The 12556-nt window shown below is 43.4% G+C and overlaps 1 protein-coding gene across 7 annotated transcripts in view; it reads left to right on the top strand.

The window, feature by feature from the left end:
- LOC121579645 (dachshund homolog 2-like) overlaps window positions 1-10308 on the top strand; it is a 131086-nt gene extending 120778 nt beyond the window's left edge. For 4 of the 7 annotated variants that reach the window (XM_041894421.2, XM_041894419.2, XM_041894420.2 and 1 more), the window contains exons 8-12: window positions 725-870; window positions 1107-1263; window positions 3115-3261; window positions 4027-4092; window positions 9005-10308. In XM_041894421.2, the coding sequence (XP_041750355.1) occupies window positions 725-870; window positions 1107-1263; window positions 3115-3261; window positions 4027-4092; window positions 9005-9042 (554 nt within the window). In that variant the 3' untranslated portion in view covers window positions 9043-10308. The remainder of the gene's footprint in view (window positions 1-724; window positions 871-1106; window positions 1264-3114; window positions 3262-4026; window positions 4093-9004) is intronic. The other 3 variants (XM_041894422.2, XM_041894418.2, XM_041894423.2) reach the window with 2 other exon arrangements.
- Window positions 10309-12556: the final 2248 nt, after the last annotated feature.

The raw sequence follows: 12556 nt of genomic DNA, 5'->3' as shown, positions 1-12556 counted from the left end.
CTCCCTCTCTCTCCCTCTCTTTACTTTAATGCCCTTTCCAGTACAGGGGGAAATTTATTGCTTGTGGGACAGGTGGAATATGAACAATGGGCAGAATGGAGTGCAGGGTTATCTGGCCAGCCTGGGAGCGCAGCGGGAAATCGATGTGACCCGTGATACACTGTCATCACAATTCCCACCCTGGCTGTCCTATTTGTCTTGCCCCGGGAAGCCGGGATGGCTGGTGTCATCTCGCCGAGCCAGATTATCCGGGTGAATCATGGCTCGAGCCACTCTCAGGCTTCTATCTATTTTCCCCTGGACCGCGGGCCTGTCGTTCCCTCTGTGGGTGGGGGAGGGAGTGGGTGGGAGGATAGAGAGGGTTGTGGGAAGGTAAAATATGATTCTCTTTGCTGTTCGGTAGCTGTCTCCGTGGTGATACTCTGCGCTGATCTGGGGTTTGCGCTCTGCTCCTTATAAATGAACCACTCTTCAGAGAGAGGCTGTACAGGACATTCAGGCGTCCTCCTCACACACCATCACACGCTGCTTCCCTCTCTGCTGCTTCCCTCTCTGCTGTTTTCACTGTCTACCATCAACTATGCTTTTAGCTTTATTAAACTGTTCATATGGTCCTGTGAATGTGAGTGAATGTGTGTTTGTGCATCAGTTTTATTTTAACAGCCCCATTACGTGTGATAAAGCTGGTTGTAAGTCCAGGTCTATTGTGTGTTGTGTTGAGCAGATGAGGCGCAGCTGGCCCTGCCCATGATGAAGCCAGGCTTTGAGAAGATGCCCCTGGGAGGACAGACTCTGCCTCCAGGCTTCCCTGCGCCCTTCCTCTTCGCTGACGGACTCAACTCTGTGGAGACTCTGCTCACCAACATCCAGGTAGAGACGCACTCTTTATGTCATGGAATAGTGGCACTGATAGGAGTGTGTGCTGTGTGTGTGTGCTGTGTGTGTGTGCTGTGTGTGTGTGTGTGTGTGTGTGTGTGTGTGTGTGTGTGTGTGTGTGTGTGTGTGTGTGTGTGTGTGTGTGTGTGTGTGTGTTTGTGTAATGGTGCTCTGGTGGGTAGTGGTGGAGTTAAAGGTTAAAGTGCTGTGCTCCTTTCTCTGTCCCTCGGGCGGCGCAGGGCCTGCTGAAGGTAGCGGTGGACAACGCCCGTGTGCAGGAGAAACAGGTCCAGCAGGAGAGGAAGGAGCTCAAGATGGAGCTCTACAGGGAGAGAGAGATGAGAGAGAGTCTGGAGAGACAGCTCACCTCCGAACTGCACAGCCGAGGTAGGAGAGAGAGAGTGAGAGCAAGAGAGAGCGAGAGAGAGAGAGAGAGAGAGAGATGCATATACTGTGTAGCAATGAATACATATCAATGAATTGGCGAGGGCATAGAACACTAGAACAGTCTGCAGCACCCGGCCTCACCCTACTGGACTCGGAAATCAAATGTCTACTGTTTGGAGATGATCTGGTGATTCTGTCCCCTAAAGCAGCACCTAGATCTTCTGCACAGATACTGTCAGACTTGGGCCCTGACAGTGAATCTCAGTAAGACAAAAATAATGGTGTTCCAATGGTGTTCCAAAAAAATAATGGTGTTCCAAACATTGATAAACTCCCATATCTGTTAGGTGAAATACTGCAGTGTGCCATCACAGCAGCAAGATTTGTGGCCTGTTACCATGGCAACCAGTAGAGCACAAACATTGTAAATACATTTACATTACATTTACATTTTAGTCATTTAGCAGACGCTCTTATCCAGAGCGACTTACAGTTAGTGAATACATCTTTTTTTATACTGCCCCCCCGTGGGAATCGAACCCACAACCCTGGCGTTGCAAACGCCATGCTCTATCAACTGAGCTACATCCCTGCCGGCCATTCCCTCCCCTACCCTGGACGACGCTGGGCCAATTGTGCGCCGCCCATGAGTCTCCCGGTCGCGGCCGGCTGCGACAGAGCCTGGATAATAATATTTTTTTATCCTCCCCTACTATTTGTGCTACAACTATTTGCACATTGCTAAAACACTGTACACAGCTGAGATTATAAACTGGGTGGTTCGAGCCCTGAATGCTGATTGGCTGACAGCCATGGTATATCAGACCGTATACCATGGGTATGACAAAACATTTATTTTTACTGCTCGAACTACGTTGGTAACCAGTTTATAATAGCAATAAGGCACCTCGTGGCTTTGTGGGATATGGCCAATATACCACGGCTAAGGGCTGTATCCAGGCACTCCGCGTTGCGTCGAGCGTAAAAACAGCCCTTAGCTGTGGTATACTGGCCATATACCACACCCCCTCAGGCCTTAAATCTAACACTTGAAATGTCATTAGCGTTTTGAAACCTTTGTGAGTGCAACGTTTACTGTTCATTTCTAATAGTTTGTTGTTGATGTTGTTTTGTGTCTTCTCACTTTTGTTTATTGTTTATTTCACTTGCTTTGGCGATGTAAACACATGCTTCCATGCCAATAAAGCCCTTTGAATTGAGAGAGAGAAAGAGATCTGGCAGCGTGAATGAATAAATTAATATATACATACAGTAAATACAAATCCAGCCAAAATAATATGTGCTTGCATCTTTACTGGACTTGGCATACATCCGTGTCTGATTTAGATTTGAGTTGTGCATCTTCAACCCCAGCCAAGAAATTAAGGCAATTAGTCGCCTCGGTAACAACTCCAACAATATGTACAGACACTGATTATCTATTAGCCATGGCTGTTATCTAATTGCATGTTATTCTAATGTGTCTTTTAATAGAGAGGCAGTAAAGTGATGATTTGGCCAATCAGCTGTGTGTAATTAGAGGTGTTAGACAGGGCAGAGCTGGTGCTTCTGCATGGTGCTGTTGGTTCCTCTTTACTGGGAACATGCTTTTTATTTGGCTGTTAATTTGGGGAGAATCGGCACCCCCAAGAGCTGCCAACTGGAGACAGCCTAGCAGCCAGCTCTGAGCTGGGCTAAGCTGGGCTGGTACAGCAAGGCTAGCTGTTCTAGTACTGGGAGGCAGCACTAAGGATTCACCGATGCAAAGGGTTTTCTCAGTTTGACTCAGTCGAGGTGAGCCTGTCAACTCACTGGCTATCTCCCCCTCTCCCTCCCTCTGTCCCTGTTCAGCCACCATCCAGAAGCGGCTGAAGAAGGAGAAGAAGGCTAAGAGGAAACTACAGGAGGCTCTGGAGTTTGAGTCCAAGCGTCGTGAGCAGGTGGAGCAGGCCCTCAAAACGGCCACCTCCCCAGAGAACCTCTGCATGAGTCTCAATGGTAGGCCTCCATACTCTCGTCTCCTCCTCCTCCTCCTCCTCTTTAACTATCCTCTCATCTCCTGTTTTATTATATGTATTCACTCTCTTTCTCATCCTGTTCCTAGTTTCTTTCCCCCTGCCCTTTCCATCTCCCTCTCTCTTTTTTTATCCAGTACTTGTCTTCCTCATTCTTCTCTGTAAAGCAACGCAGATATTTTCATTCATGCTGTCAGCGCAGCGGTCCTAGCGGTTATCACTTCCAGCATATTAGCATTGTTACCCTGAGAGGAAATGGATACAGATACTTATCATAAACGCTCGAAATGCAAACGCTTAAAACTGCAAATTGTTTTGATAGCTCCTCATTTTCAGTTGTTTATTTCTGAATATCTTACCAGGAGCAGAGAAGGAAAAAACCGGAATCAAGAGCACGGCACACATCTGCAAACATTTCAGAGGGCAGAGCAATTATTTCCAAGGCTGATTAAACATGAATTTATTAGAAGAAATGCATTGGGTTTCCTTTCATCTGACGTTGTTGGGGCTAATACATTATTGTGTGAACAATCAGGCTACTTCTCATGCTGTTGGCAGAAAATCTTATCTAAATCTTATCCCCGTTTCCGTACAATCCCCCCCCCCACTTAAAACATAATTTGTCTCTTGGATAGAATTTCTTCTCCACCTGGTATATGTGGATACGCAGAGACTGTCTGGATAGGTAAGAAGTAGGCTAGATAGGGATGAAGCATTAGTCCTAACTGATGGTTGTGTTCCATTTCAGAGGCAGTGATACCAGAGGTTGAGCCGGAGCATAACGGCAGCCAGCAGGAGAACTCGGCTGTACAGGGTAAGCATTAGCACGCCCCTGGTTCACGCTCCCTCTCAGTCTCTGGGATCTGGTGGGTCAGGTAGCTATGACTTAACTCCAGTGTTTGACATATACACTGAGTGTACAAAACATTAGGAACACCTGCTCTTTCCATCACATAGACTGACCAGGTGAATCCAGGTGAAAGCTATGATCCCTTATTGATGTAATTTGTTAAATCCACTTCAATCAGTGTAGATGAAGGGGAGGAGACCTGTTAAAGAAGGATTTTTAAGCCTTGAGACAATTGAGACATGGATTGTGTATGTGTGCCATTCAGAGGGTGAATCTGCAAGACTAAATATTTAAGTGCCTTTGAACGGGGTATGGTAGTAGGTGCCAGGCGCACCGATTTGAGTGTGTCAAGAACTGCAACGCTGCTGGGTTTTTCACACTCAACAGTTTCCCGTGTGTATTAAGAATGGTCCACCACCCCAAAGGACATCCAGCCAACTTGACACAATTGTAGGAAGAATTGGATATCTGTAGTTTTTAAAATAAAAGTAGCATTTTACGTGACGTTGTTTGTGAATGGAGAAGGAGCAGCTCGTCATTTTACAGCAGATTTTTTTGTTTTGGCAGGGGAAGCAATCAGGACAGGTAAGCATTAAATAATGGATATTTATAAAAGTATCGAGTGGTAGTGCACGTTTGAAATGTTCCTACTCCATTGGAAAACAGTGGATTACGGGGTGCAATTTTTATAAAAAACTACAGATTTCAGCACCCATAGAAAAGCTTGCAGATACACAAGACAAACATAGGTAAGGTAAGCATTAAAGAATGGACATTTTTACAAATAAAAAAGTGACTCGATGTAGTTGGCGGTACACTCTTCTGGGCGCATCACACTAGAACCCTGTATGGAAGATATTCATACAGGGATACAGCTAGAGCTGGGGGTAGCATGGTTTGATCCCTGAATATATCTTTCTATTTCCAAATATAGTCATAAAACCACAATATGTGCACCGCAAAGTAACATTTGGATTAACTTGTTAATGTTGGAAAGTACCCTCACGTGTGGAGGTCAAAGTTAGGGGATTGATGAGGTTGGGGGACGTTGTGGCCTCCACATGCTCCACATGTGGGCCTTAGTGCCTCATCATGGTACCTTGTTACACAACAGCAAACACAAACCAGAGAGACTCTCTCTCTCTCTCTCTCTCTCTCTCTCCTCAGCTCTCCGCTCTCCACCAGGGCCTCTTTGAAGACTCCCACCCCTCGGAATAAGATTACAAACTGATGTTGTTGCATATGCGTTTCACGCTTCCATTCTCTCCGAGTTTTGTTTGTAGAACCCCCTGTCTCTCCACCTCCACCCTCCCCTCCGATCCCCCCAAAATGCAGCTGAAGTTATGTTTGATAAATGGAACCTATTATCAACATGTCTGAAGGCGAATTAAAGACACTCTGCCGTACGTCTTATTGAAATGTGGGCTGCGATAGGTGAATAAATACATATGTTTACAGAACATCCAGTGAGTGTGCTGCAAAGTGTTTCAGTGGAGATGAGAAGGTGGAGATTGTTTTTCTCAGAGCCAATTTCACAGTCTGCAAATAAAGGGCTCTCCATTTTTCTTGCCTCTGACAGCATCGCCACGCAGCGGAATGTTGAGGCCCTCTCTTCGTATCTATAGGCTGCTCCGCTCGGGGGTTTGCTTTTCTAAGGACAGGGTTCATTATCAGTGTGAGGGGGTCGTCTGTGGGTGAGTTTAAATCTGTTGTCTTGGTCAGGATTACCGAAGTATGGAACCCCTCTCGGAGCTAAAACCTCAAGTCCTAACCATAACATCAAAGATGTAGACATACTGGCTCACAGACATGTTTCAAGACTGGCTATTTGCAGCAAGCTCTTTTTAAAACACAAACCCCATTTTATCACAGTGAACAATTATGACTTCATTGTTAATCCCACTTACTATTGTGTTCCTATCGCAACACATAATTATCTGACATTCAGCCTTGTAAATCCACGTATTTGTCATGACCCTTAGTACTCAGCTGGCCTGTAGGTGTCAGCCGTTACTAATGACAGTGTGGAGAGGGGGATTATGGGGCCATGGCGTTCCTGACCTTTAGGGCAGCAGGGAGAGCTGCCAAGGCCATGTGAGGGACAGACGGCACACCTTCCCTCACGCTCCACTGCCCTCCACAGGGCACAGAAAGAGAGAGAGAGAGGCGTGGGTGACACTGTCACACTATAATCATTCCCTACCTTCAGTCATGCTCTGGAGTAGTCGCGCACCGTCCACATTTCACGTACACTGGCCAGTGATGAGCATTAAGGGTTACAACAGTGACGGCAGCCACAGAAGTTCAATTACATTTGAAGACATTTTCCCCAAAACCATGACTTCCTGTGTTACTGCTTAAAACTGGTTGAGTACATCTATCCTTTTCCTATGTCTCTTCTGTTTGCATTGAAGGACTTTCCTTTGACCAAAGTTTTAAAGGATAATTATCTCAGTAATATTTCATTCAAGCCTCATCACGACTGGCTGATTACATCTGAGCTATCATTATGAAAGCATTCGTTAGATCTATCCCCCTACTACCTATCAATGATTGCATCCACTGTGTAGCAATCAATCTGAATTACAGTGCTATTAAAATAACTCTGTTTCAACTGTGCCAGCTTGGAATCTCATGCTGATGTGATATACCTGTCCATCGCCCCACTACCACCATGCCCAGCAGAGGTGTCTGTCTGTGGGGATGCTGTAGCTGGACACGTGGGGCCTCTCCTGGAGCTCCTGGCTGTTTGGGGACTGGGAGCCCACTGACTCACTCACACAGGGGCTTAAGAGCTCCAGTCAGGAGTGTGTTGTCCGGCCCCTCCACCCCCACGGCCCACCGCATTTATCCATTACACTGGGAGAAATCTAATTACACCTCGCTTCACTCCCAAGTTGGACTTCACAGTTTTGCAAGCTTAGCACTGACACCTGATTTCATTAGGTTTGATTGTCCTTGCTGAGATCCCACTTCTGGGGCTAAAAGCTTTTTACGCTTTCTCAGGTTCCTCTGTGTGTTGGTCTATTACGCAGACCTGCGTCTTTTTTATTAATCAAGATGAGTGGAGGTAACAGAAACTGCTGAATACAAAAGAAGGTGACATCATTTTACAAGCCGATTAAGAGAAGAGGGGGGAGAGTAAGAGAGAGGGAGGTGGGGGGGAGACTGCAGGGAAAAGTAATCAAAGACAAGGACCCAGAAAGGATAGATGAGGACCTCAACACTCAAGGTGTTATTACACTAACACACTCCTGGCTTCATTCCTGGCTTCATTCTGGCTTCACTCCTGGCTTCACTCCTGGCTTCACTCCTGGCTTCACTCCTGGCTTCACTCTGGCTTCACTCCTGGCTTCACTCCTGGCTTTACTCCTGGCTTTACTCCTGGCTTCATTCTGGCTTCACTCTGGCTCCTATCACAACCACTTGTTCCTTAAACAACGGCTCAGCATCTTCAGCTACATGAATAATGTACTCCCAAATAACTAGAAATCTCATAACCTGCTTTAGTTCCAAACACACGCTATACATATAGCAAATGAGACCCTTAGGTACCATTCATTTCCAAAGTTTGCAACTCACTAATTGGCAACCCAATGAAAAAAGAGCAAGCGTGAACTATCAAGGTGAAGCTTTATGGCAGTCCCAGATCTGCTGTAATTAGCCAGTTTGCAGTCTATGCAGAAAAGAATGAGGCCAGAGGGCCAGAGCCATGTTAAATATGGATTGAGCTGCTGAGGAGGGTTCCCAGAGGTGTTGCAACATACACAAACCACTAATTCTGCCTCCACACATCTACTATATTCACACTGCCCTGGGAAGGGTTAAACATATAACAGACAGAACAAATGTCAAATATAGTTATCTTGACGGTACATATTAACATTGGAAAACAATTAGAGAATCAGGAAGTGTTGCTCTTCTCTTCTTTCTCATCTGACAGTACAGACAGTACATCACAATCATGTTCTCTCTTTCTGGCCCTCATCCTCCAACACCACTGAACATTGCTTTTTTCCTCCTGACTATGTTCCGTTGTATTTTCTATGTTCCCAGAACACATTTCAAACATGCAGAACCACTCCCCTTAGCACAGCACAGTGATTACCCATTCTCTCTGTCTCTATCTCCAGTGAGATGAGCTGATGGTGGCTACCATGTAGAGATTAACATGCAGCTGCTGACTCCAGTCACTTTGTTATCCAGCTGTTTTTCTTTCAGCTGTCCCCTCCTGTTGACAACTAACACTAAATGATTAATCACCCATATTATTCCTGATGCACATTTGATTAAAGGAGATACTAAATACGTTGGTTGCTCTTGAACTTTTGTTCTCATGCTTGTGGGAAAGTTGAGAAATCACAAACTCAGTTTCACATAATTTGAAATATATACACACTCTGGAGAGTAAACAACTTTACTAGAGAAACATCTTTATTTACACTCCCCTCTGTATTTATTTGGACAGTGAAGATAAAAGTTGTACATTTGGCTTTATACTCCAGCCTTTTGGATTTGAGATCAAATGTTTCATATGAGGCGACAGTACAGAATGTCACCTTTTATTTGAGGGTATTTTCATGCATATCTGTTTTACCGTTTACAAATTAAAGCACTTTATGTACTGTATATAGTCCCCCCATTTGAATAAGTTTTATAGTGTATTAAAGTAGTCAAAAGTTTAGTGTTTGACTACATCAAGCTTGTGACTATACAACCTTGTTGGATGCATTTGTAGTTTGTTTTGGTTGTGTTTTGGGTTATGGCAAAATGTGTAGAATTGCAAGAGAGTAGCTATAAAACTGCGGTATGACACTGAGTAAAGATGGGTGGATGGATCACTTGATTAACTGATGTTTCTTTGTTTCCCTAACAGAGAACAGACCCTACACCAAGCCTCCCATAATGTACTGAGCGAGACCTCCAGCTTCTCTAGACCTGGCCCAGGGCTGTCACTGCAGGCTTCCCCAGAGACAGAGCCCTTGACTGGGAGAGGACGAGTGGAGAAGAGGGGTGACTGGAGGGAGGAATGGATCCCCAAAACCATCCCCTGAAACTCATGTACAGGACTGCAGAGGGTGTGGTGGGGTGAGAGGCAACACTGGAGTGCCGCTTATTGCCGCCCCATCATCTCACTCCAGCTACTTGTAAAAAATCCCTATATTTTACTTGTTCTGACTACTTTTGTTCTACCCTCTTTGAGAAAAAAAGTAAGGACCATTGAAAATAAAACTGTCTTGGGTTTCTCTCTACTCCCCGTGAAGCACATACAGAAGCCCTTCCTTATCCTATTCCTCTCCAAGCCGATTTCCTCTCATTATTATTCTTGTTATTAATTATTCTTGTTATTATTATTCTTGTTATTAGTTGTTGATTCCTCCAATGCCCCAATAGCACAAGTCTTGCAGCGCATATATAGGATAATATCTTCTTGAAGCTTGAAAATCTGAAGGAGGATATGAGATGTAAAATTCAAGACAAAATGTGCTTCTCTTCTTCTATCACCTGTTCATCACCAAGTAAAAGGGACTCGAATGGTTTCTGAATTTCTACGCCTTTTCCCTCTTTTTTTCCGGGGTGGATGGGGGGGGGTATTGTTGAAAAATGTCACTACTGTCTGTTGACTTAGGAATGTGTCCTCTTCCTGAACTGCGTTGTTTCAGTGTTTATTTTAAGTGTGTTTTACTCTAAGCTCAGTCTGGATACAAAGAACGAGATATTGAGGCATATCCTATAGAGCCCTTCCCACTGTAAAGGTTTCTATGTTGCTGTGTTCAGTTCAAATGTTCTATTGCTGTTAAAAATACAGTATTACAGTAACCCCTCTTCTGTTTATCCCCCTTCGTTTTTAGACATGTAAAAAATGCTTTAGCGTTTGCTATTCTGACGTCGTAATAAAGTGGATACATTTTTAGTGAGAAAAAAAATACTAAAGTAAAATGAAATACCCCAATGCACATCCGATGCAAGCATGCATGTAGATACGACACTGGTAAAAAGTTACACTTGCTGGTTTAAAAAAGCTGCCAATTCAAATATATTTTTAAAGAATTTTGGGAATTTCATTATTACCATGATCACAACCAGGCAGCTATCTAAAATTGTTGACCTTGTTTTAATGATAATAGTATCACATCACAGCCTTGCACATAACACAAAACAATAAAACATACTTCTGGACATCTTGGTAGATGTGTTTTTTTTGTTTGTTTGTTTTTTAGTAATAAAGTTCTAGATTCAGATGTGTTTTGTTGCAGTCTTCTGTGTCATCTGTTTCACTGCTTGCTGGGGTTTTGTTGCGCTTCTGTCTGAGGTAGCAATTACACGCACACCTCCAAAGAAACTATTCTCCCTGTGTGAGTGAGTACGGCACTAAAGGGTATTCCTCTAGTGTGTTGAGTGAGAACCATTGGGAGGATGAAGGAAAGAGAGAGAGATGGAGAGTGGCCAGCTATAGGTCTGAGGAGAGAAGGACCCCGGGGGAGTCCTGTCGACTTTCCGGCAGAGAGCCTCACTGGGAGGACGTGGAGGAGAGAAGAGGGGGTGCTTTGCACTTCAATTAGAGACAGGTCGTTTGATCTGCTTCTGATTGCCCTTCCTCACTTATAGCTTTATGTAAAGTAGTCAAAATGCTTAATTAATGATTAGTGATTTCTTTAATGAAAAGACAATTGCTGTGGAGGGCTATTTGATCAGTGGAATTAAAATTGAAAATTTGCATTATTTTCATTATAAAACATAGGATTTGATTAACACTAACAAGGAGAGGGGAATCAAACAAGGAGTTGCGACCTTGACTTGTGGTGCAGGTGCATTTTTTTTCTTCCACGCTCACTCTTTTTCTTAGAGCGTAATCCATAACAGCAGATCCATGTCAATTAAGAATATTGTTCTCTGGGATGAAATATGAGCTGAATCCTGGATCGATGTCACTTAACCTCTCTGCAGAGGAATTGTTTGGACAGATCTTGCCACTGTAGCCCTGAACGACTGCCTGTCATCAATACACAGTGTTGGAACACAGCCTGGTTTCTACCTGCACAAGGCTCTCCTCAGGTTAGTGCTCTACTCCAGTATTGACAAGTAAAGAAAAGCTGTTTTCGTATGTTCCCCATCTCTCAAATGTCTTCCTCAGGGTCACTGGCCGCGTGTGAAGAGATGGTGATGCTGTGACGGAAACACAAACTGGGAGAAATACAAAGTCTGTTCCCTTTCCACCTGACAGCTTCAAATCAATACAGTAGAAATCAATAATCAAATGCATTGAAATTAGCTGAGATACAGTGTATGGACCAAAGTTGTCAGCAGCAGCGACTGATGAAATGGGAATTCACATGGAAATGTGGGTAATAGTTTTGGTTGAGACGTTGATCAATGATATTTCAACCTTTATTCCCACTCAAATAGACAGCCAGAAGTTTGTTGAATTCCCAATGTGTTTTCACTATGCTTTAAACCATGGGAATACAATGTCCGATATTTTGTATTTATACAATGTAATGTGTTATCACTGTGCTTCATCTAATAGCCCAACCAAATGACCTGGATTGCAGTTGAAATTACATTAAACATACAAAAGTGCAAGTGATCAATGCTGTTCAAGATTCTAGCAGTCGTGAAGATCTCCACAGACTTTGCATGCTATCTTGAACATGCACACTTTCTATGATTACAAAATACATATAGTTACAGTACACTCAAAATGTGACCATGGAAGTATTAATAATTTTAAGGTTGAATAAATACTGTTACATTAGTTTGTAAGAGCCTTAACTGTTTTACAAAAGTCATTGAATTGTGTTTGGTTGACATTTAAAGAAGATCTAATGCTTGGATAGTTTCACCTGAGACACTGGCTTAGTCCTATTGTTGAACTTTTATTTTTGGTTTAGTTGGAGACGTGAATCCAACATAAATTGTTAACTTGTCGAGAAGTTATTAGGCTATGTACTGTATTGCAAAAGTGATATTGAATTGTGTTTGTCAACGCAACCAAAACATTTGAAGGAGATTTATATTTTGTGCCACTGACTTAAGGCTCTATTCAATTCGTAGCACAGAAAATCCGCTTTATAGCGCGACTGACAATTAAAGGAAATGTTCCCGCGGTTGCGGAGACTGCATTCACGGTAAACGCTGCATATGTCGGCTTAATCGGAAATTACCTTTAAATTTGAACATGTATCTTCCGTGATACTTCGACGATAAGGATTTTAATTAAGTTTGATTTGATCCTATTCTTTAAGTTACATTTTTGGTTGAGATGGAGACGTGAATCCAACATTATTAACTTGAAAATCACATTTGAAATCAACTAAAGCTTGAAACCCTAGCCCTATATGTATTATCTATTTTTAGTTGAACACTGGATTGAACTGAAACAATAGCTGTTGATGACTTTGCAAATGCTATAGTATATAAGCCTAAA

This window comes from Coregonus clupeaformis, chromosome 13 (assembly GCF_020615455.1).
Source record: "Coregonus clupeaformis isolate EN_2021a chromosome 13, ASM2061545v1, whole genome shotgun sequence".
In the NCBI taxonomy this organism is placed as follows: domain Eukaryota; kingdom Metazoa; phylum Chordata; class Actinopteri; order Salmoniformes; family Salmonidae; genus Coregonus; species Coregonus clupeaformis.
The sequence above is the reverse complement of the archived record's forward strand: the minus strand, read 5'-3'. Positions and strand labels throughout refer to the sequence as shown.